Here is a 26,089-nt window from a genome sequence, read left to right as displayed (position 1 = left end):
TTAAATATGTAAAGGAAAACAGGTCATACAAAAGTTGCAAATACAAAGTTGAAAAGCTAATTAAATATAAATTACAAAAGTGAAAGTAAACAAGTTGAAAATAGTTATTTACGTATCAAGGGCTGAAAGAATAAAATTTTGCCATTGGCCGGAGTCTTTATTCGGTCAAGGGTGTAGTCCTTTCGGCCCATGGTACGTACAACACTTTACGCACAAATGATCGTTAGATGGAAAAGTCAGACGACGGGCTTTGTAATTTTACCGCTTCTTGCCCTGAGGCCGTAAAGGTTTTTGATTACTCTAGGACTCAAAATCACAGTTTCCGCCATGGAAACATAAACGTAAACCAACATTACAGAGTCATTTGTGCGTAAATTGAATTACAATGTTGCAAGGTTACAACCACAAGCATTACAGACGAAATCCTATTCATGAAAACATACAATTTTTTGACTGGTTACGTAACTCGTCAACAGAAAATTACAAGTCATAAGATCTGCAAAATTAGTTAACAAAAATAATGCTTGAGTTAACAAATTTGAAAGATTTTTCGGTTAACATGGCTTTATGGATTAGCCTGAATTGTAAAGCCGTAAATTTGATAAAATAATACAATCAAGATTAACGTCGGGAAAATTTGCGGTAAAACGAAATAATCAGCGACAGAAAGCAAATCATCTCGGCTGACTTGTGCGGAACGATTCTCATGCAAAATAAAAATTTCAATTCCGGAGAAAAAAGCGGGAACAAACAACTCTCTCCAACCGTATGCAAACTCGATTTTGCGTAATCAATTTCCAGATTTCGTATCTCTCAAGGGCACGCGAACGGCATTAGGGATCATCCAAGACATAATCAAAATTCGATTTACCTTCTGCGGCGCCCCTTTGACGACAAAACCTCCATTTATTATCTTTTACCCCACCCCTCTCGCCAGCGTAGAGATTTACCCTAAGATTTTATTGTTGTTTTTATTTGTTCTACACGTTATATACATGAGGATCAACCCAAATCCTTTCGATGGGGTTCGATAAAGTCATCTCTGCTTTAAAGGGAGATCAACTGATGGATGTACTTGGATATAACCCGTAAAGTTAATTAGGGGTAAACGTTGAAGGGCTCTTACCTTATAGATTTAGTTATTTTATACTGTCTTAAGAAGAATACTTTTCAGTTAGTTTTACCTATAGTAGTAGTATTAATTAAACACAAAAAAAAAATGTATAAAATTGCAAACTGTACACTTATTTTTCACTTGAATGTTCCTTCATTCCACTTTAATTAAAATCAAACATTAATAACCCTTCTAAAGAAAATGCGAGAGTGATTATCACCTCCCAATTCAATTAAACCGAATTAATTTTAGAGTCTGACGTCTTAGCGAGTAGTATAAAAAAATAATTAGCGAAAATCTTTTGAAAATTGCCGAGACGCGAGGCTCTCATTACGATCGAAAGATGAAAGGGGCTGCCAGAGATAAAAACCTTTCGAGGAGTATTTATCAAGAATGACAAAAGCACATAACCCGTGGCGGTTTTCAATTGTTTGGAAGGGTTGTAGTCGATTAATCTGTGGAAAGTTTGAGGAGAAAGGAACAAGAAAGAGAGAAAGAATTGTTTTGCGTTTTATTCAGTATTAAACTCAGGGTAGAACATTTAAAAACACTGCAAATTTTGTGTTAAGGTTTACTAAAAGACAGAGTAAAACTTCAACTTCAATATACCTATGTGTAAATGATTTACGATCAACTTTTATCAACACGTCTATGAGCCAATTAAAGAGACTGACATAATGCACAATGTTCCATTAGCTGTATTCCCAATATCTTCAACTATTCGATAGGATAATATTAAGTAGAAGATCAGGGTGAACAACACGGTTAAAGTCCCGATAGGCGTCACAATTAATGACTCTCGATTCGGGGACATATTACATCAGGTCCTCGACTGTTTTATCGCTTCAGTGAGTAGAAGATAGTTTATTTTATGGCGCGAGTTAATCCGAACAGGATTTACAGACGATCATTCTTAACTTTGCCCGCCATCTAACTCACACAACGCATTCAATTATTTTGGCATTCTCCTTTCTCTCCCAGGGAAATTTATTTCGTATAACTCGCTGTCGTGCTTGTGGCCAAACAAAAAATACAGTTAAACGGAACAAAAAGAGCGGCTTATGTTCTCTCGTGCAAATTTCCAGCATTGTACGTACATTCATTCACGCGTAACCTGTCATCTTGAACCGAGGACATTTATCATTCGGTGTGCAACTCCATGTCAGGAATTTACGGGCGCATTTCACGCTTGAAAAAGTGTTTTCGGGGGAAAATTAGCTCGACATACCGATTTCATGCACGTAATCCGAGAGTGAACTGTAATTTGAAATCACCTGGCAAAATCATAGAAAAAAACATTTTGGTGTTTTGGTCTGCTTTTTGTTCGGGTCATGCGGACACCTCTAGAAAACCCCCGCCTTAATGTGTCTAAAGTCATCCTCGAAAATAATAAGTCACATTTGTCACTAAGCCACTGACTTTTCTTTTACTAGTGGAAACGTAGCAGCTAATTTCTAGGAGCCACTATGGCGAAAGGCCCCAATGGCAGCCGCAAAAATGACCAGTGAAATAATTGTGTTAAAGGATAATGACTATGACTAAAAGATTTTTGTTCTGCTAACAGTAACAGATAATGTAATAAGTAACATAACTTTAGACGGGAACAAGATAAAGTTATAAAAAATAAGGGTGAACCTGACTTTTTGCACTTTTTAAAATTCAGTTTTTGAGGTTAAAATCTGACCACACCGTCAAATTTCATATTCATATTTATCCATTGTTGAACATAGGCTGGAGCGATCCAGTTGGTTGATATTTTTTTATATCATCTGTCCAGCGTGTCGGTCGTCTTCCTCTGCTTCTTTTGTCGGCTCTAGGTCTCCATTACAGAATCCTCTCTGTCCATCTTTCGTCTGTCAACCTTGCAATGTGTCCCGTCGTAGAAATGTGCCCAATAATATCATCCACTCCGGTTCTTCCTCGCAGATCCTCGTTTCTCGTCCTGTCCCTCAATGTCAGTCCAATCATCGTTCTTCCAATTTTTTATTGTGTTATTTATAGCTTCTTTATTGATGATCTGTTAAGAAATTATACCTGCATGAAATATGTCTAGTACTTGTCGTAGATTCAAAAAAAGAAACACTATACAGGGTGTTCCATTTAAAGTAAGCGTTATTTGTCAAAATATTTTTAGATTAACTGGTTTGCGGCGGTTAGTCGTCCACCCAGTATAACTTAGAAATAATATATGAGAATGACACATGTAAACTATATTGCAAGCAATGTAGGAATGTGGACCAAAATGTAACATAAATAAAATTCGTTTAGGTTTATGTTCAGGTGTAAGGCGAACAGATCCGAAGAGCGGAAAAGGGATAATTGGCAAAATTAATTAGCATATTTCGGTAAAAACAAAGGGCCACTAATATTAAGCCAAATCCGGATTAAGGAATTTCACCTATTTTGGAGCATCAAAAGAGCGAAAGGGTCGAACAAACCTAAATTGTTGGGTGAATTATTTATATTTTTGGACCCTCGATTTGATAGTACGAATTAATTAATTTAGTTGGAACTTTTCCATATTAATTTATACAACATAACATTGCTAATTCGGTTTGTGACGTAAATTTAAAAAGATAAAACAACATTCAAGCGTTACTGGGAATTGTATTGCGATTGATAATCTGATCGGATCAATAATGATGTAGGGAAAATTTTATTGCAATTTACATAAATTAACTTGATAGTCGCGTGTATTTTGTGTTTAAATTCCCACATTATGTAAAATTGAGTTATTCTAATTTGATAAAGTAACTAATTTTATAAGAAATTTGGAAAATCATTTGCCTGAAACAACCTAAATACCGAACAAGTTATTGCCAAAAATCCTGTAAATAAAATAACGGAATAAGGGGAGATAAAATTATTTTGTTTAGAGTTCTAATGAACAATTCCGCATCATTTATGCTTTTGACGTAGTATCAGCGGTAAATTAAACGACCGTAATCCATAACTAATTACCCGCAACATGGTGTTGCGGCCTAGCCAATGATGGACTTTACGTTATCATATAATTCGTAAATGTACAGCCATTTTGAAACAATCCGACCAGATTTAAACTAATGACACGATGACGCATCTTTAGCTTTTAATCCGAGCTGGAATTGCTTTTTAAGCAAGTTTTTAAAGGAATTAGATGCGTTTATAATTACGACAAATCTACTATAACTCATTGTCTAAATAAAAAAATTATGCATTGAAAAATTTTAAATAGAAAATATTTCCTTAACTATGTATCACATGGTTCGAACGAGTGTCCATGATGGTGATCCTGTTGAATTGCATCACGTTGGGAATGTACCAGCCCTGTGTGGATAAGGATCCGTGTGTCACCACCAGATGCAGGATATTACAGGTAAGCTCCCATCATTTTATTATTGTGAAAGCTCGTCGTCATATTTCACCGGGAAAATTATTGTCCGCATAGAAACGGAAAATGGGTCGCAAAAAAACTGATAAAAACTCTCTGTTGCAAATGCTTTGCCGAACTGAAAACTTACCACTCACGGAAAAGTTTGTTTATAATTAGATTAGTTAATAACGCCCCTAGTTCTGACTCTGAACCGTTAACTAGTTTTGTATAATGATTGAGCTTGTTCGTTTCAGACCTTTGATGATTTCATATTCGCCTTCTTCTCGTTGGAAATGACAATAAAAATAATCGCGATGGGCGCCTACGGTCGCGGTTCCTACCTGGCCGATTCCTGGAACAGGCTGGACCTGTTCATCGTCATCGCGGGAGCAGTCGAATATGCTTTACCCAATTTCAATAATCTGAACCTGTCACCTGTTAGAACCATACGGGTTCTTAGGCCATTACGGGCCATCAACAGGATACCAAGTAAGAATAACTTTAGTTTTTTTGGGCTACTATAAAGTTATTTATTATTATTCATGCAAAATCAACGATAAGAGGAGCTTGACAAAGATGGTGTGTCATTCTGCCAAAGCGGATCTGACTATTTAACAATTGGTCAGCAAAAACCCTGATCTATTTAGACACATATCATCTACTATATTTTTCTCCATCTTTGTCGCGCCGATTTGTCATATTCTCCGTTTTTTTACCGTTGATTTTGTGTGAATAATTTTGAAATTTCGCACTTCATCTAAGAAAGTCTTTTAAATATTTTGTATAAACTTTTGTAATTCTTTTTGTTGTTTTGAAAAAACTTAATTATTGGAAGGAGCTCACCTAAGAATTTAACTAGGTTAAACTTATAGAAGATGACACTTTGAAAAAGAAGTAGTACAACTTTTAAAACATTACATTGTTCAACGTGTCTAACAGCTATAAGAATTTACAAGGTGATATATTTTTTGAGGTCATGTCTTCTTTTACCATCCAGAACTTTTTTATGGTGGACCATTGAAATCTTAAAATATTTTTTTAATTTTTTATTCAATTTGACCTTTCTATTTTTTTTTTATTTTGCCACCATTTTCGAGTTATTTTTGATATAACTATTACAAATAACATCCCACCTTTGTCATATGGAAATTCAGTTCAAAATGTTTAAAGCGTAAAACAAAGAAGAAATGTTTTGTTTTTATTATTTTACAAATAACTCGAAAACGCTGGCAGATGTCACTTGTTCTTATACAACTGTTAGATAATTTAAACAGAGTAACAACAAGAGCGTTTCCTACGTCCTAAAACTGATCTAAAAGGAAAAACGAAATAAATATAAAAACTTTAACCTTCTGTATCAATCGTCATCGTCGTATCTTACTTAAAACAAAAACAAAAAAATTGGTTTTAAGATGCGAAACAACTGCAAAGATACTTTTTCCGAGAAATTCGTAATTGAATACTCAATATGATCCAGTGTAATTAGGTTAATAGAACGGAAGAAACATTTTAAAACTGGGCGAGAATTTTGATTTCCGACGACGACAACTTTTTTCATTTCCACTCGAGATATAACAGAGTTGAATTCAATTAAAACAAAACTTCCGGTACAACTCTCGTAAATTCCCCTCCACGCCGAGACAAATCCAATCGAGTTTTCTTCTTCGAAACTTTCCGGAACCGTATGTGTGTATGGGCGCAGTTATTCAATTAAGATTACGTACTGTAAATCGTTTAACGTAATTGCGCCTTCGAGACTCAAGAGCGATTCGAAAAGTCAAACATTATAAAGTCCGGATTTCATTCAAGTCGGTGTGTCTTTTCATAAATTAAACAGTGTTGATCGTTACGCTCAAGTTTCCATTATCTCGTCCATAAATTATTCATCGCGGTCGCGGATAACGAACCTAAACAATTAGTTTCAGTCTTGACTCGAGGCCTGTAGCTGTGTTGATACATATTCCCAAATAAACTTGAGACCCGTTTTGCACGAGGTAAAGCCGGCTTAATTTCTACGGAATCTGTTTGTCTTTACCCTCATTCATGTCGAAGTTGATTAATAAGGAAAAATGCACAGACATTCTGTGTCTGCAGATCCGTTTGTAAAAAAAACAGGTGTCTTTCGACACCTCTTCTTCGATAGAAAGTACGGCTTTACGCAGTCACCTACCCGCCTCTATGGTCACTTTTTAACCGAACCTCTTTCCAAATTGTTATTTATCTTTGACAGATGACATCACGTAGTATTACGCAAAATTGTTTGTTTCAAAAATAATTATATAGTGGATTACCGTCATTCCAACTTCGCGCCGTATTCTTAGCTTAAAGCCAAGCTTAAATGTGACAATCAGAGCTAATGTGTTTGATCAGAGCCAAATTAAACTTAAAAACGATTGCTAACAAACCAGCAATCGATTTGCTTTTTACAAATTCAGACATGAGTTGTGTTGTTTTAGCTGTATTTTGAGTTTATTTTCGTTGTCGCTTAAGATGCAAATCAATACTCCAAACAAGAAGAGAGTAAAGCTTCACAATTGACATGGGATAGTTTCCCGTCGCAGATGTGATATGATTTGACAGTTGGTCAAAAAATATCAATCAGACTATCTAATGAAGTGGTCATGTCAGCAACTGGCTAATGACATATTATAATAGCAGAACAGCTACTTTGACTGATTTTATAATGCAATTTTTTTTTCTCAAAGGTACACCCGTATAGGAAACATTTTACTGCATATAAGTACACATACTCTTTTAAATTAATTTTATAAAATATTAATAACGTTTGCGGTATAGCAATATCCACATAAGGTTTAATTATTTTAAATCAACGAACATGAAAATTGTCGCCGTGTTTTACGTTCCGCAGGTTAAACGTGTTTATTTAACGGGGACAAGTTAAATTTTACCTCAAGGGATGTTGCCCCAATTTAAAGTCGTTAAAACGTTATCTGAGGTCGGCATGCAAACGGTTTCTTTTTTTACAAATACAAATTAGAAGCAGAGCATAAAATGCGGCACAATCATATGTGAGCAGCACGTTAATCACCGTTGCAAATAGTTTGTCGTATAATTTTTATTTTAAAGTTTTTATTAAAAATGGTTGTCATTTGTATCTGCATAAGTAACTATAGGTAGATGTATTTGTCGAGAGAATTCTAATCGAATTTCCTAACCTAACTAATAATTGGAGAAATATGTACTCCTTTTGGCTACTAGCCAAAACGTCAATGTCACGAAAGATTTCAACCAATGAGCTGGAGACCATAATTTAATTTTTATTTTTTATAATAAATTACCGTTACATTAAAACCGTTAGTTTGCCTTGGAACGTTTTTATAAAATTCGCGATGTGTTGGCTTAATCATTCGTATGCTTATTTTTCTTTAAATTATAGTTTGATGTATCTGTACACCTTGTAGGTGTTTAATTAAGTGATAAAATCCGAAGAGATTTAGGAAAGCTACGACTGTTTACTGCCATTTCGTTCGATTTCATTGTTTTCCAATATTTCTCGACGTCTTGAAATCCGGGAAAACGCGGGCGCGTCAAAAATATTCTCTTGATTGAAAGTTTGAAAGGAAAAATTCGTTTAGCCCATCTGACACTCTTTTTTTTTCTCAGATTTTCCACTCGGTATTTACAGTCGGAAAAGTTTCAGCTGGCGCTTTACTTTTTATATAATTTTATTTTATTTTCCAAAAATATGCATTTAATTCAAAAAACAATAACTGTATATTTGTATATTTCTCAATTAAGAATACACTTTTAATCATATTTGCAAACATTCATTTTAGTAATTTTACTATACATTTTCGTTCAATTTAATGAAAATTGATACTGGCAAGAAAAATTTTGTACCTAACACATGCGGAAAGCGTCTGACCCACCTCTTAACTGATTGCCCAAACTCCGTTTTGAGTCGTTCGGTCAACTGCAGCCTCGTGCGAGAAAGTACCACTTTCCGCACTTGTTAAGTAAATAACTATTATCGCTCGCTACCGTTGGCAACGGGCGATAATGTAAACTCCTCACAAAAGGGTAACTTTTCGTTGAGATTTGGAATCGAAAAATCATCATTATTGAATGTTTGTAGAAAAATAAACTTTTGCTTTTTTATTATCAGATTGTCGATCAGGTGACTGAAATGCAAAGTCGAGTTCTACTGATTTTTTTTTCTTGCCAGACGATCCCACTTAAGCTGACAGAAAAATATCAAAGAGCATGGAATTTTCACTTCTGCAGTCGGATCCGCTTTGAAGTTTTCCTGGAGAACCGAATATATTTAACTAGATCGTGTGTTATCGACCTTTAGTCACTCAATTTCTCCCTCTCGACTTTCCACATAATTTCAATGCCAGTTCTGAATGTTGATAACGTGAAATTCAGCTGAGTTTAGAGCTCGTATTATCTAATTTGAAGTTTAAAAGGGTTACTGGCAGATTGCCACTGGATGATGGACACTGAAATAGCTCTGTAATTCCTGTCAAATTGGTTAGGTATTAGTTCTTAAAGGTGATATCAGACAGTTCACTTTATATTCGTTTTTGGTTTTCATTAGGTATGAAAAGTGTATGAAGAAAATCATACACAAACAGGATGACGTAATAATGAAAAATAGTGTGAAAGTTTTGGCTTTTCTGGGGGTCCTGGCAAGTCTTGGCTGAAAAATGATTCAGTATCAAACACCTGCAGTCCGAATAATACATATGAACACAATAAGAACATTAAAATATAAAATTGAAATTGTCATTTGGTCATATGTGAGTGTGGAATGGAAAAAAGAGAACATTCACTTGAGTGAACTGTCTGATATCCGCTTTAGTTCCGTCACTATTATTCTAGCTATTAACACGGGTGGACTTATGGAACAACAGTATATTCATGTCAAGAAGAATAAGACAGTTTCACTGATCGATGACCTAACCTAACCTAACCACACATAATATAGTGTTACATTTACCTAGTGACCTAAGTGATCTTAGAGTTTCCTAAGATTTAAGAAAAAACTAGTAGTGAAATAGTAATGCGACAGTTAGCAAGAAGTAACTTAGTGGTTTCGAAGTTATTTTGAGTGTTGTAAATTGTTGAGTAATTATTAAATAAAGCCTGTTGAGTTTATTAAAAGTCTCACTTATCAAATAGAACCCCATAAAGTGTAACTTGGCCAATTTAACGTTGATTGTTATTTTACAGGTATGAGAATTCTCGTGATGCTGCTCCTGGATACGTTGCCAATGTTGGGCAATGTGTTGCTGTTGTGTTTCTTTGTTTTTTTTATTTTTGGCATCGTGGGCGTCCAACTATGGCAAGGCGTACTCAGACAGAGATGTCGCTTCGATCAGACATTGTATCCCAATGTTCGATGGCCCTTGTAAGTACTGAGAATTCAATATGACTCATCTTGTTTTGACAAGTCAAATCCGTTTGAATACATTGCATAATGTTAATTAACCACTAACACGCTTTCACTTTTTGTCGTTAAAGAGCATGAACAGTTAAAGAGACAAAGTTAAAGGACATACAAAATTTCTATTTCATCTTCACTAGTCCTGTATCTCGTACTGTATCTTCGTTATTGTTCATATTTCGAAAAAGCGTCAAAGGAAAAAAAAGCTTATTTTTTGAAACCCTGTTCGTAGGTGAAAGGAAAGTACCAACTTTGGAATCACCCTGTAGAATTGACAGAGATTTTGATTCAGGATAGTCCCCAAAATACGTTTTGTGTATGTAAAATTTTTGAAAATCTTGCCTTCAGACTTGTTGCCCTAAAGAAACAGCCTTCATGCATTTTATGGTTTAATATTTAGTTCGAAGGAGAGAGGCAGAAAATTCATTCAAGCTGTTTCTAGGGCAACAACCTTCATGCATGATTTTCGACAATTTCACATTGCACTTTACTATTGAAAATTCCACAGCGTTAATCATATGTTTTTACTAGAGTTTTTTTTTATTTTTTAAGTAAAACTGAAATGCTGAATCGTTGCATTACTACCCACTTAAAACATCATTTTTAATAAACGTTGTTCGCCTTCTCGTCTCATCCATCAAATCTCGAATAAAAAACGAAGTCGTTCGTCGGAACAAACTGAAAAAGATTTCGCATTTAATGAAAACGAGAGATTGTTCTTGCTCATTTAAATTCCTGTTCTACGAAAAAAGTTTTGCTCTCTATTTTGAAATTTAAATACAATAGAGCCAAGAGGCAACAAAATAATAATGCTAATTAAGTCACGTTATACCGTCGTCGTTTATTATGCGTGATGTGTGCGGTTTGTCTAACTCAAAATAGGAGAGAGGAGGATTCATTCTTTGCTCGAATGATTATTTGTAATAGAGCGTCCAGTTCCCATTTAACTTAAATACATTATGACCTTTTGTTATCACTATTACTATAGTGTGCTGGTGGTTAATTAACTATTATGATGTATGCGTCTTAAGAAAAAACATTGAACTCACGACAGGTGAATTTGTGAACATCGTTAATCTTGGCTTGCATGCCACGAAAAAGTGGGAGAACAAACCCTTATTCAGAAAAACAATTTTACCATTGTTTCGTGGTTATCAGTTTAGAAGTATAGTATTAAATGATGGAGAATTTTAGTCTAACAATAAATTAGTTTACACTGTTTAATAGTCAGGCTTAAATATACGGATTTTGCTAAATTTATATATTTTTGATTGATGCGAGTTCACTGTTTTTGAAATTCAATTTGCATGTACTTTTACTTATATAATACGATTAGAAGTGATAAAAAAAACTGTGGATATGTTTTAAAGAAGCTAGTCATTCAGACTCAACAGATTTGAGGGAAACAATTGGCATTTGTTGTTCTGTCTGCAAAATATAAAGCTTTAGTACCAGTTTTGTTTCTAGTTCGCTGTCGGAACTTTTGTTATTGTTTATTTGTGAACAGTATGTCTATTTTATTTCAACAATAATATAAACTTAGTCAATACATTGTTTTAGCTATACTAACTGCTTCAAATACCTGTTGAGTCAAACATTGACTAATTTCTTGTAAATATAGCCAGAGTTCTTGTTTGAAGCTGACACTGTTAACCTCACTTACGCTTCATCATTGAGTAGCTTTCAGACAATCATATTAGGCTTTATTTTAACAAAAATGTTTTGAATACAATTTATTATTACTAGTTTTTATTAGTGTGAAGGATACTACTGACACAACCAATATTTAATTGTTCATGTAGAACTGTACTGGAAAAGTACTTACTTTCCGTACTTACGTACGTACTCCTCACAAAAAGGTAACTTTTCGTTGAGTTTCATCACAGTCATAACATCTTGACAGATGTGTAAACTCGTGTGTGTTTCCGAATAATTCCCTACACTTTGGCAACAATGCAAATTTTTTGGCTGTGCTGTGACGTTATTTTAATTTATCTTGATTTGTCGTATAGAATTCAGCAAAATAATGATGGTTGTGTCAGTTTATTCTTGTGCATATTGATAGCGTAACATTTTGAATGTTTTCGGCTTTGATTTGTTCCAGGGATTTGTTACCGGAACAGTACATTTTGCGTGTTCCTTTGACGTAAGATCTGCTATAGTGCGTGTTTGTGAATAGTGATGGCCATTACTAGGTTTCTTCTTTTCTTTCTTTTTTCCTTCTTTGATTTAATATTTTCCTTCAACTTTTTACTCGTACATCTGAAATATATTTATTTGCATGTAGGCAACGTCACAGATTCATGACAACGTGACTTGAAATGTATTATCCATTATTCTAAACGATAAGAAAGACAATGATTTCATATTCGCATTTTCGCAGAAATCGAATATTGAGTGTGATGGCGATGGAACGTGCCTTGACAAAATCAATGGCACGGAAAAATATGCAAAGATTTATTCTTAGTGAAACCGTATTTCAAATAAACGAGATAGTGGGACGCGGACTTCAGTTTTGACATCGTAAAACATACCCGTGGTAGGTTTAATATTAAGATGTTTGATCGATATCCTCAAAAAATATACAGGTCGCAGGCAGATTTTTCGTTATTTATGGTCTGAATGTTGGAAAAAAGAATCAATCACGTGCAAATCATACCGCGAAAGAGCAATAAAATAGATTTGCAATTTTTCATGTCTTTTACTTTGAGCGTCTCTGTTTATTTCACTAAACTTTCATTTCATCCTTTTGCATGTTACGACAGCGGTTCTCAAACTGTAGACTAATCAAACATTGTAATTACATCTTTCATAAAAAATAATAAATAACGTTTTGATCTAATAGAAACCAAATACAAAGTAAACGTTTCAAAACAAAGGGAATATTACTGTATTATATGACGCAGACGTAAAAGTATGGCAATTCTAAATTACCTGGAAAAATACACGTTTTTAAAAAATACACACATTTCAACTTCTAGGAAATCAACGATAAAAAGAAAGAACCATTACAAATCAATGCTATGAATGTAGAATGTTAGAAAATGTGTCATTTGGCCATAACGGATTTGACGTCACTTTTTCAATATTTGGTCACATAATTACTTATTCGAAAGTCTGAATAGTAACTTGTGACCAACTGTCAAATTGCCACACCCACTACGTGACAAACTGAGACATGTCACTGACAAAGTGTTTTTCATTCTTTATCTTTATCTCAATGATTTGTAATGGTTCTCTCTTCTTATCATTAGTTTTTCATAAAAAAAACACATTTTGATGTCAACAGTTTTGAAAACTGCTTACTTGGAAAGCATGATGATTATGAAGCAAACCGGATATAGAGGCATGTTGGATACAGTTGTGCAACGATTTGAACTGTGAATATAAGTATGTGTATTGGTCGAGCGTAAAAGCGAAATTCCGAAACAGCATTGCAATTCAAATACGGTTACGGTGCGAATAGAAAATTGAGAGATAAAGGCCCTTTCAAACAATTCTGCAACTCGTATTTAAGCGGAATTAAATTTTAGCTTTGGTGGCTAAAGCTGTGATTTTCCGGCTGCTGCTCTACGTTTATCTGATTGGAAATTCGTTTGGCTTTTTTAGGTCTGGTTTTTGCTATCTTTTTCAAGGAAAATGTATAACACGCCAACTTGACTGGCATATGGCGTGAAATTGTATAAAGTTTTAATATGTATCAACTGTATTCAAATGTTCGGATAATTAGTTCGCCTAGTGATGCGTGCAAAACATCCGAGAGCCTTTTTAAGTAAAAATTGCTATACTTTTTTAGTTTTTTTAACTTCGGAAAACTGCGATAATTGGCACGCTATACCAGAAAATCGTGTTTCAAATTTTGAAATTTAATTTTTCAGGATGGAACAGAATTTTTAGTAAAAACTTGATTTGGTACTTAAAGGAAGAACTCTGGTCGCAATATTAGAGTATCATTTCCAGGACTTTCCTTGTTGCTAATTTCCCTCTGTTTAATTTCCGCGTCCATATCGAGTGCAGCTCGAATTTGGAGCAGATTAGAGTCTGAAATTAAGCAGGTTCGATGCGCTAATGATTGATTTTGAACCAGCAGAGGAAACGTTATACACCGATATATCATTCGACCAATATACTGCTCATACAATCATGTGTGTGGAAATGGGAGGTCGATAAAAGAAAAAATTTCAATAATTGGCCTCGTATCGAATAAAGTTAGCACGCCAAATGTTTTTTCACGAACGAAGAAAATTGCTCTTGAGCGGTATATTGTTTGGAGGTTAACCGAGCGTTTACTGAATGGCTAATTTGGGGAAAGTGGAAAGCGCCATCAAATTGGAATGATATAGATTTTTAAGGCGTATGTTTAGCATCATTTTAGTGTCTTAGACGTTAGGCTTTTCCGTATAATGTTGTAGTTTATTATCTATGCAGTTAGTTAGAACCACAAACATGTAAAAAGTCAGCACGCTTTCTTGCATTTGCTTGGTTAGTAGTAGTATCATTGGGAAATGATTTATTTATGAGATTTCACATTAGTTAATTTTGTTACCACCATAATATCATGTTGCTTCTCTAGTAGCTGACTACCGACTAACATTTTACATTATTAATTAACAAACTACATCACAATGTGGAATCAGGATAAATAAAGATAAACGTGTATTTCATACATACTGTACATTTTCTATGACGATGATTGTAAACACTGTGTCGTGTCCCAAAAGTAAAATTTAATTTAATTTTTTCTAAGCAAAAATTTACTTGAGCAGCGTATTAAACCGATTTTTTTTTGTTTCACATTCATGTAGAACACATTTACCGTTGCAAACGTATTGTTTTTTAGAAATTTTAAATTGTCGATAGTTAAAACGCACCTATGACGTCGATTAATTTACTGTTATATCGACGACACGACGCGATTCCAGCAAATATTCGCTTTGTAGGATTCTTCTTTTATAGTTCTCTCTTCTTATCATGAAATCCCTATGCACACATGCCAGTATAAACTGAACAATTAATTAATTCACTATCTGCTTTAATAACTTAAAACAACTACGTATCGAAAAAAATACGGCTGGTTCATAGTATTGTAATAACTACACTTTAGATCTCTTAACTACTACTGGCTTATGTCTTTCTCTGGAAAACACATTTTGGTAAATATGTAGGCATTACTTTTAGGACAAACTGTGTATTAATGATATTCAAGAAAATGTACGGTACAGTTTTGTGTAATTTTATGAACTTTATTTTCAAAAGGTAATTGATAATTTGTTTTGTCCTTCTAGTACGGCAAACACATACAAACCGCCCGATACGGACTACATTTGTAGCAGAAGCAATTTTTCCGGAATGCATACTTGTCACTCGTTACCTCCGTACGTAAACGGTACAATTGAGTGCCAGTTGACTTGGGAAGAAAAGCACAGAACCGAGTACATCAACGACGATCGATATTGCATTAATTGGCACTTATACTATTCAACTTGTTCAGATAAAAACGAAAACCCATTCCAGAATACCATATCATTTGACAATATAGGATTGGCTTGGATTGCGATATTTTTGGTAAGTATTTATATACTTTATCTCCATGCAATTCCTATCTTTATAAAATTACGTACATTCATTTTTCAGTTTAATAGGAGCATAACATTATTTACAAAACCAATCTTTTATTTCATGTGCAGGTCATATCCTTAGAAGGTTGGACGGAAATAATGTACTATGTTCAGGACGGACACAGCTTCTGGGATTGGATTTATTTCGTCTTACTAATTGTGGTATGTTGGATGTATTTTATACTATTTAAAAGTATAATGGTACAACTATCTAAGTAACAAAATAGTTATACAGGGTATTACAAAAAAAAAGTATTTTTAAGTTTTAAAGTTGCTGTTCTTAATAAACTGATATTTGTTGTACATTTACCAGATCGGTTCGTTTTTCATGATCAATCTCTGTCTGGTCGTGATAGCCACCCAGTTTTCCGAAACAAAAAAACGCGAAATGGAACGAATGCGACTGGAAAGGGCGCGATTTCAGAGCAGTAGCACTTTAGCATCTTCGACCAACAACAGTGAACCCACCAGTTGTTATGCCGAAATCGTCAAGTACATTGCGCATTTATGGCGCAGATCTAAACGAAGATTATTGAAGAAAATCCGACTGTATAGAGTCAGAAGGGATTTGAGAAGAGACCAGAAAATTACCATGGGAGAGACTATAAGACTTAACTACACTAAGCGCCATCATCCTAATTGTCCTAAAATGAAACCTGCGGTGAGTGTTTTTCCTCTGTAGTTACTCGTTTCTCTTAAATCACTCATATATCATTCATTAATTTAATATTATCATGAAATTATGTCTATATTAGAAAATTCGTAACCTTAGTCGCTTTGAAAATAGTGAGACTAAATATTTAGAGAGCAAGTTGAAAGTAGGTATGTCGAAAATCATAATTGATTTGCAGCAGTCGCAGAGTCTTCCAAGTACCCGAGTGGTTTCCAGGACAAGCTCAATTTGCTTAAGTGATCCAGGTTACTTGAGAGCGGATGACGTGGAGATGTCCGTGGTATCTCCTCGAAGACCTGGACTGTTGCGAGTCCCCGCCATATCAAATCAAGAAATACCAACACACATTAACGACGTAAGGCCTACCTAGTTAGTATTACAAGGCTACCTTTACATTAAAAAAAAAACAACCTTTAGAGCCCCACAAATTTGTTATCGCCCACGTCCCTTCAAAACAACCGCCGTCGCTCCTCCGTCATGTTCAGCGGGGTAATCGTGTTGCACGGACAAAACGTTTCGCCAACTACGTCCGCATCCAACCTCTTATCGGTGAATATTGATAAGAAAAATGTGTGCTCAAGCGAAAAAACGACACAGGCAGGTAAGATATGACTGCCAGTATTAGGATATCTACACCGGAAATGACATTCCCACTCCCTACACTCATCAGTTTGACTCTTCTCTTATCTAAACTTGGTTTTCCGTTTTATACGAAACCGAGATAAGCCTCTATCCATTTCAGGTGGGCACAGAATAGCATACTTGTCATTGATTGCCAGTCTGGGCCAAGTTTTACAGTGTCCCAGTTTCTTAATTAAACATTCACCTCTTCAAAATAATAATCATTCAACTTGCTGACACACTAAATCTACAACGTAGAATTCCTCCAAGTTCTATTATGCAAAGTGTCAGCAGAGTTCTATTGTTGAAGCCACCTTAAAAAAATTTGATTACGTTGACCCACAAAACTCGACTCCTTTTATTATTGTCAACCCGTGCGGCTCCCATTTTATACCGGAAACACAATTCACCCCCGTTATCGTTTCCCGTCTTAAACGAGCAAGTATTTGTTTTATTTTAAATTTTACGGTTTTTTCCTTCATTTGTTATGGTAAAATGGCACGTTTACACGTAAACAGTCTACTGAAGCAAAGATGTTTAGGTATTGATGATTAAACAGAATGTACACGAAAAACTAAAGTTATCGAGTTAATTAAAAACAAAAAATATGCCATACATAATTATAACATTCAAAATACAAGGTATACCCACATTATGTTTCCGTAGGTGACGGCAACATATGGCAGATTACCGGTCCGACGAATCCCCAACAAATGCTGGAAACGAAACAACAAATAGCGCAGGAGTGTAGCGACTTAATGAACGGCGAGGCCCTAACCTGTCAGGAACTTTTGGCTTTGGGAGCCATAAATGCGGCTTTGCCAACCGGACAGGTCGTATTAGACTCGTTTTTTGATTCCCTGTCGAAAGGGATGAATAACCGACAAAAACAGACCGAAGATTACTACGTTCCCGCTCTGAATACGGAAGAGGTAAACAAGTTAGAATCGGCGAGAGCGCATTAATTTTTTTCCTTTTCGTTCTCTTTAGGATTACAGTTGTTGCATTGAAATGTGGCATTGTGAGGCCGAATACAAGAATGAAACTAGATCCAAACTGTATATTTGTTCGTGTATGCTAATTAAAGGAGTGGTTAAAGGATTGCGAAATATCCGGAGATACATAAAGGCGTTAGTAGAACATAAAATTTTCCAACATGGAATTCTGTTTGCTATTTTGATCAACACTCTGTCTATGGGTATTGAGCATCATCAGCAATCTGAATGGCTCACTCATTGCGTTGAGGTGACAAACGTGATATTTTCTGGAGTTTTTGCCATCGAAATGGTATTGAAGGTTATCGCCGAAGGCCCTTTTGGCTATATTAGTAATGGTTTCAATGTGTTTGATGGCATTATAGTTCTGTTAAGGTATTTGTGATGTTATGAAGCCAGTAAATTGATTCTGATTTGAATGAATATTGCAGTGCCGTAGAACTATTCAAGAATTTTAGCCAAAACTCAGAGTTGCACACCGACTCAGGCTTGTCCGTCCTCAGAACGTTCAGGCTATTACGAATATTGAAATTGGTTCGTTTTATGCCAAACTTACGAAGGCAATTATTTGTAATGTTACGGACAATGGATAACGTCGCCATATTCTTCTCGTTGCTCATACTGTTTATATTCATTTTTAGGTAAGTGGTTTCAGTATATCCGTAAATTAATTAAACGACATAAAACCTTCATATGGTTTCTGAAAACAAGTATGGCATATCAAAATAAATTTAATACTTGTTACCAGAAAGACAAAATGTACATATATTTTTTTTAATGTACAATTATATGCAAATAATCAAATAAAAATAAGATGATGCAAAACAATGTGATAAACAGGTGAATGTTTTGAATGTGGCATATGTTGCATTGTTGCCTTATCCTACTTTTGTTTGATTTTTTTGCAGACAAGTTATTTCTGTACATAAAAACTCTATAACATATTATTGGGTGGGGGTGGCATTTGATTCAATAATTTTGTGTACATACGTTATATAATTAGATGGATTTTATTTAGTTCGATGTTTAGATAAATCTGTGTACGCCACTTTATCTCTTTCAAAACTATATACTCTTCCATGTTTCTTTAAAATTATTTTTAGTTTCATTCAATTTTGATTTGCACTTTATACTTACGTAAGTTACACCACGCATATACAAATACTAACATATTGTTCCCTGTAATTTGACGTTATATCAAAATAAAAGGTCAATATTAGGCATGGTTGCTTTGCTGTCTAATAGATACAAAAACAAGTGAGTAGAACTGTAAAGCTGCCTCGTTAGTATAAAGTCACAGTTGAACGTTTTTCATGTTCTTTTGATATAAATATTTTAATGATCACTAGAATAAAGTGATTTAAATTTAAATGTTCAAATACTATTTCAAGCCTCTACTATGAAACAGAAATGTGTGCCTGTCGCATAGTTAATCTGTATAAAACGGCTTTTATTGGTCGAACTAGAAAAGTTCCTTGAATTTTATTGGTTGCTAGTACAATGAAGGAAATATTCAAATGTTTTTCGTCTCGCGCATCAATGTTTTTTGGTCAGTTACATGGTTTTCCTAGGGCCAATTTTAGTTTTACCAAACCTGAATGTTTGATACAGGTATACATAATATGGTATAGCAAAAACATATTGTCCGTTGCTGGAGATTTGATAGTAAAACATTTTACTGCTTCAAACCAATTGAATTAGTAATAATATTGTGGTGTAAGCAGAGGCTAATAAAATAACTACTAGGTAAACAAGTCAAAACGCCTTATACATATTAGCCACCATTATATTCCATCTACTTTCCTGACAAGATAAAGTTATTTTTTTAGGCTTAAGTCCACTAACATTCCAAATGTCACAAGTTGGCCGCGCCTTAAAAATGAATGTCTACACTATGAATATTATTAACCACATAACAGTCACAAATACTCTTAATATTAACAAATAATTTATATTTACCTAGTTTGCAATTGCTGATTTTTGGGATGTTTTTAGTATACTGGGTATGAATATTTTCGGGTGCAAGTTTTGTAAAGAGAATAGATATAACGAGGACGATGTCTGCATATCTAATTCTGACGAGGACAAAGATAGAAAAAATTTTGACTCGCTTCTATGGTCGCTAGTGACCGTTTTTCAGGTATAACACACCAACTTTCTTGACTTAATTGAAATGAAAGAACTGCATTTAGATGTTTTTTTCTGGTCTTATGTTGTAAATATCAGGCTAAATGCAGTTTTCTATATTTTGTATGTTTGTAATAACAGGCTTTAAAGTAAGGGCCACGACTTCAAGATCAGGTAAGATAATTCGAGTGTACGAATCAATTGATATGAATTTGTTAGCATGTCTTAATGTTCGATGTGCCATGTGTAGTAGTGTCATTAATAGTGTATTATTTATACAGATTGCCTCTTTCATTATTTTGCATTCAATTTTCCGAGCCCTGTTAGTAGGTAGAGCTTAATGGTTCCGTAGTTTAGGCAGACAGTGTAAAGCAAAAGACAAAATGATGTTAAATATGTATCTAATTTATGCTATAACCTGTGTTTTAAAATGTAGTAACTTTCTTTACGCTGTTCTGATGTTGATATTTTTCATTTTCATGCGTGATACTATTATCAACATGTCACCCCTGCAGTTGTGTTTGTCTTTGACCATATTTATTTATTGTTGCCACTATCTCACGTTAAATACACTTAATTGTATTATCAAACTAAACAAAATTACTAATATATTTCATTATAACAGATCTTACAATCACTCCATTTTCATGCTAACTATAATCATAAAGATTAAAATGCTGACTAAGTTTTTGTGGAAAATTTAGCATTTTCTATTATATCAATTTGATTATCTAGCCTTAAAATCGAGTTCCAAACATTTAATGCGTTCAACAATAGTTTTATTGCTGGTTTTAGTTTCACCTCCTTATTATCAACACATAGTGATTCAATCGTAGGATGGTGATATTCCACTGAATATATTATGATCATACTGATCATCTAACAAGTAAATTACCATTTGTTAAAAATTTTAGTTTTTATGATAATCAATTGTTATTTATGTATCAAGGGCCGAAAGAAGAACATTCAAAGTTTGAGATTCGGTCAAGGGTCAAGAGGATAGTTCTTTTTTCGGCCCACTGGACGTACAGCGTGAACAATGTCAAACAAAACTAGATGGTTTATACCGCCAGTTGTCTTGAGAGACAACGGGAAGAAATAGAAATGATTGAAATCTCTAGGTCGTGAAATCATTGTTCCCGCCATAAGCGTCATTTGTGCGTAAAGTAAATTAGCTTTCGGAACTGATAGCAACAGTTAACACGTACTCACATATTAATATTATATAAAATACCTACATCTACCGGTCGTCTCTAACAAAAACCATGCATTTTCCTAGCATTCTCGGTATGTACCTGTTTGGCGGTAAGTTTTGCAATTATGTAGACGAGAAAGGTGTCGTGCAAGATTGCGGATGCGAAATGCTCGAGAAAAAAGATGAGAGATGCCAATGCGATCGGAAACATTTCAATAACATACTCTGGGCCACCGTCACCGTGTTTCAAGTGAGATCCATTTCAATTGTTATTTATGTTGTAATAGTTTTCAAAAACATAATGTTTCATTACGCGGTTACGATGGAGACTAGTATGACGCGTAAAACTTTTTAGATTTTAACCCAAGAAGACTGGAACATGGTTTTATCGAACGGAATGGCCCGTACCACACATTGGGCGGCTTTGTATTTTGTGGCCCTGATGACTTTCGGAAATTACGTGCTCTTTAACTTGTTGGTGGCCATTTTAGTTGAAGGATTCAGTTCAGAACGAAATGAGAGACGAGAACGGGAACAACGGGAATTAGCGAGACGGAAAATGTCTTGTATATTGGAGGCTAATTTTAAGGAAATGAGTGAAGCTAGTAGTCGATCCGAAAGCGGATCCTCTGGCAGTTATTCTAACGTAATTACTTCAGTGTAAAGTTTTATTCTCAAACTAAAGCAATACGGCTTTAGGGGCAAAAAAATTATTGGAAGTCAGTGGATGAAATATCCAAAGTTAAAAACTCCAACGGCAAAAAATCCGTACAAACACTGACTAGTTGCGATTTTAAAGATGTGAACTCCAAAGATAAACGCTATATCAAAGAACCAAAGTGTAACATCCAGAAGGAGACTATGTTGAGACAACCTTTAGGACAAGTAATTATATTTACAGCATCATAACTTCTCTGTACCCTTTTTTTTATTTGTAGTCTCAGTTTTCACCTCCAATAATAACACACACTGCTGCCACACCTCAAGATTCTCCTAATAACACTTTAGATTCAGATTTTCCAGAATTTCTGTACAATGTCACTGGAACTGGTAGTGATACAGAGGCGGAACCATCTTTCGGACCTTCGAGCACCGAGTCTGTCACCCAGAAAAGCTCCGTAAGTATTCTAAAACTGAGTATTCGTTTCTCTCTGGAGCTTAATCATTAAGTATAATAGTAAGGCGATTATGAATCTTTATATTCTATCACGTACATCACAGTGTCCCATTTTTAGTTGGGATTAAAAGATATCTCAGTTATTATAATTGAATTCAACAGTCTAAAATTAAAACATTTTTTGATAAACCATGCTTTAACCTCCTTTGATAGAGTTGACAAAATTAACAACCGAAATGTTTTTTGACAGAGTTTAAGCCTATTAAAACCGCCCACATTGTCGCCACCGCCCATTACCTTCCGCAGTTTCGAAAATCCGCCCGGCGAACCCATACAAACCGCCGCCATAGGTCGAATCGTCATACACAACGAGAGAATCGGCATGAAAACGATGTCATTCTCCGAAAAAGTCGTGCAAGTGAGCAATAACAACAAGAACGAATACAAACAGAATCCCAATAAGGACAAACTGCAACGAAAAACATCTTGGAACTTACCTAGGTAATGATTATTAACATTTGGCTGTTCTATAAACCATTTTTGGTAACTTGGGTTCGATTTTTTAGAAAATCTAGCTTAAGAATACGAAGGGACAAGTCGGGCTCAGATTCTGAAGCGGTACCACTGAATAATGGAAGAGATCATTCTCAGTGTAACGGAAAAAGTGTAACAAGACATGTAAGAAGTTGCTTTGATAATAAAAGTGGCATACTGAAGTTCATTCGCTAATGTTAACACCCATAAAATAAAAATATTACAAATCATGATCGATCATCAGAGTATAATAGACTGCTATGCTTTGCTGTTTCACTTGCACGTTTTTGGAATTCCAGGCCAGCTTACGGAATGATTCGTTGTTGCAATCATCAATTCGGATCCAGAACGACACTCATCAAGATCCGCCCAATAACAAAGTGGTCAGAACGGCCGTTAGTCCGCAAAGCGCTGTTAGATGTAGATCGAACACTTGTAGCGGAACCGTCACGCACCGAGTAATATGCTTTATGATGTCTCAATGTTTGCTTGTAGTTAATTTCAAAACAGGGTGGTCCTCTGAAACTCGCCAAACGTCCATTAGAAAGGTATAGGACAACCTCAAATGTTCATAAAAAATCTCGTAATGTGTCTGAATTCTCTTTTATCATTACAAAGACTTTTGTAATGCTTCAATAATTGTATCAATTTTTCAAAAGTTTTGTGTACAAATTGCCAAAGAAATACTTTGACACCAAGTTGTGTAATGTTATTAATCACTTTTTGCTAATTTCGGCATTAGTATTTACTAAAATGTGTACAGTGTGTATCCTATAAAAAACTTAAAACCCAGATTAACACTTCCACCAAAAAAAATCTTAAAGCACCCTGGGCAACATGCATTAATCTCAAGCCAAATATGCATCTTTTGTTGGACCGCTCTGTGTATTTTAAAATTATACTTGCAACGATTAGCTTGTGTTTTAGGTGGTCACACAACAGTCCGCTTTAACTAGACGCAATTCGCTCACTAAATCGCCCAAAAGCACCGCGAAAAACGTCAGCCACCGTCATCCTCAGCACGAGCACCCCAAACAAAACCTAAAAAGTCCCGCGCAATCTAGAAAGTGCGACCATATCGAGCTTAAACCCCTCAATAATCTGAAAGAGAACAGTATTCTAACAGAAACCGCTTTGCCCAACCAGATCAAGTTAGAGGAGGGCGTGGTGACTCCGACGATGACGTCACCAAGACTCAGTATCATAGAGCGAGTGGAGATGTTTCTCGAACCGCATCTCACTTGTTTTAGGGGGCGAGATGATTATTCTTTGTATTTGTTTGCGCCAGATAATAGGTAAGTATTAATGATTATATTACATTTTAAAATTTGCGTCGTCAAAGTCTAATTTTGCATTGAAGTGCAAATTCTTGTGCAGGTGAATATTAATCCGAAAGATCTTTAGTTCGAGGTATTACAAAAAGAATAGTGCCATTCAAAAGTTTGGGGTTGGGGTGCATGGGGCTTTAAGGTTTTAGGGCACCCCTGAATTAAATAATATAGGATGACGCATCAACGTTATACCTATACCTATAGTAAATGGTTGAATGAAAGGAGAAATCATTCACAACCGAGACCAATAAGTCTCGTATTTTCTTGACACTTGAGAGTCGTCAAATATGTTGTCATCGCCGTGATAAAGAAGTGGATTCGAGTCCGATTGAATTGGGAACAAGATTTTTTACCTAATTTTTATGTCCAATGTCAAAAATTATTTCCTATCATTTTGAAATATACTATGTCTGGTGTTATTGGCCGCATTCATAAGAACAAATCGATTAGCAATCGAAAACTCGGATTTTGAGTTCGATGAGCAAAATGACGTTTGAGTAATGCTTTTTCGATCAGTAATCGATTTATTTCAGTGCATTCATAAGAAAATTGCCTAGCAATTGCTAATCGATGTGTTCTTATGAATCCGGCCATTTAAACACAAATTAACACAATACTTTCCTATTTTCAGCTTTCGAATGAGATGTACCTGGTTGGTCGAACAAAAATACTTTGATAACGTCGTTCTTCTCTTCATCGCGATGAACTGTATTACGTTGGCTATGGAACGTCCCAATATTCCACCAGACAGTCCTGAAAAGCTGTTTCTACAGAGCTGCAACTATATATTTTCGATTGTGTTTGCCTTTGAGATGTTCGTTAAGGTACTAAATTTTCTTAGATAACATCTGGCACTCATGATTTAGCTAAGCTAGTAATAATTATTTACGTATGAAATACTACGAATATTTAAAATACAAAGGTTTTTAATTGGCCTAGAAAGCATGAAAAATTCAAATAACCTTATATTTGCAGGTGGTAGCCACAGGAATGTGTTACGGTCCTAACGCTTATTTCACATCAGGCTGGAACATCATGGACGGCTCCTTAGTTATCATTTCCATAGTGGACATTATCATGTTTCTTATCAACGACACTACATCGCGGATATTTGGGATACTCAGAGTAAACATATTTTTCCATTTAAACAGCTTTTTTTCTATTAGACTATTTTGTAGGTGTTTCGGTTGTTGAGATCGCTAAGACCTTTGAGAGTGATAAATAGAGCCCCAGGCCTCAAATTGGTGGTACAAACATTGCTCAGTTCTTTACGGCCTATTGGTAACATTGTTCTGATTTGTTGCACATTTTTCATCATTTTTGGCATTCTGGGAGTGCAACTGTTTAAAGGCACCTTCTACCATTGTATTGGCGAAAATTTGACAGCTATCGCCAATAGAAACGATTGCCTCAATAACGGCTACGAGTGGAAGAATGAAAAATATAACTTTGACGATTTAGTGCAGGCACTTATGTCTTTGTTCGTCTTAAGTTCTCGGGATGGTTGGGTGAACATTATGTACACTGGATTGGATGCCGTCGGAGTAGATAAGCAACCAATAACCAATTACAACGAGTGGCGATTGTTGTATTTCATATCCTTCATTCTATTGGTTGGCTTCTTTGTGCTTAACATGTTTGTTGGAGTGGTGGTAGAGAACTTCCATCGATGTCGAGAAGAACAGGAGAAAGAGGAGCGAATTCGTAGGGCGGCCAAACGAGCGTTACAACTGGAAAAACGACGAAAACGTATGTAGCCACTATATGTTTCTAATTTTCACATAAGATTTTTTTAAACAAGAAAAAAAATGAGGCGTACTATACTTTTACCAATGAGCCGCAAAACGAGATTATCTTGTATGGAAGGTGAAAGCAATTACAAAAACGTAGAAAAGAAAAGAACTCATTGAATCTGTTTTTAATAATTCTAACAGGTGTGGGAAAAGAAAAATCGACCATAGAAAAACCCTGTAACTGATTTTCTTATTAATAATCTATTTTT

The 26,089-nt window shown here is 35.1% G+C and overlaps 1 protein-coding gene across 1 annotated transcript in view; it reads left to right on the top strand.

Annotated features, from left to right (window-relative positions):
- Ca-alpha1T (Ca[2+]-channel protein alpha[[1]] subunit T) overlaps window positions 1-26,089 on the top strand; it is a 65,687-nt gene that overhangs the window by 34,253 nt on the left and 5,345 nt on the right. Inside the window, exons 4-25 of the mRNA XM_081993999.1 lie at window positions 4,357-4,469; window positions 4,721-4,955; window positions 9,663-9,840; window positions 15,162-15,441; window positions 15,564-15,656; window positions 15,808-16,155; window positions 16,346-16,522; window positions 16,585-16,768; window positions 17,455-17,720; window positions 17,779-18,158; window positions 18,215-18,424; window positions 21,190-21,355; window positions 21,461-21,751; window positions 21,805-21,990; window positions 22,044-22,223; window positions 22,473-22,723; window positions 22,789-22,900; window positions 23,056-23,214; window positions 23,684-24,051; window positions 24,719-24,911; window positions 25,063-25,212; window positions 25,266-25,836. Of these exons, the coding sequence (XP_081850125.1) occupies window positions 4,357-4,469; window positions 4,721-4,955; window positions 9,663-9,840; window positions 15,162-15,441; window positions 15,564-15,656; window positions 15,808-16,155; window positions 16,346-16,522; window positions 16,585-16,768; window positions 17,455-17,720; window positions 17,779-18,158; window positions 18,215-18,424; window positions 21,190-21,355; window positions 21,461-21,751; window positions 21,805-21,990; window positions 22,044-22,223; window positions 22,473-22,723; window positions 22,789-22,900; window positions 23,056-23,214; window positions 23,684-24,051; window positions 24,719-24,911; window positions 25,063-25,212; window positions 25,266-25,836 (5,091 nt within the window). The remainder of the gene's footprint in view (window positions 1-4,356; window positions 4,470-4,720; window positions 4,956-9,662; window positions 9,841-15,161; window positions 15,442-15,563; window positions 15,657-15,807; window positions 16,156-16,345; window positions 16,523-16,584; window positions 16,769-17,454; window positions 17,721-17,778; window positions 18,159-18,214; window positions 18,425-21,189; window positions 21,356-21,460; window positions 21,752-21,804; window positions 21,991-22,043; window positions 22,224-22,472; window positions 22,724-22,788; window positions 22,901-23,055; window positions 23,215-23,683; window positions 24,052-24,718; window positions 24,912-25,062; window positions 25,213-25,265; window positions 25,837-26,089) is intronic.

Source organism: Ips typographus, linkage group LG1 (genome assembly GCF_016097725.1).
Source record: "Ips typographus isolate SLU linkage group LG1, UJ_Ityp_2.0, whole genome shotgun sequence".
Classification (NCBI taxonomy): domain Eukaryota; kingdom Metazoa; phylum Arthropoda; class Insecta; order Coleoptera; family Curculionidae; genus Ips; species Ips typographus.
Note: the sequence above shows the minus strand (reverse complement) of the source record. Positions and strands in the feature narration are given on the sequence as shown.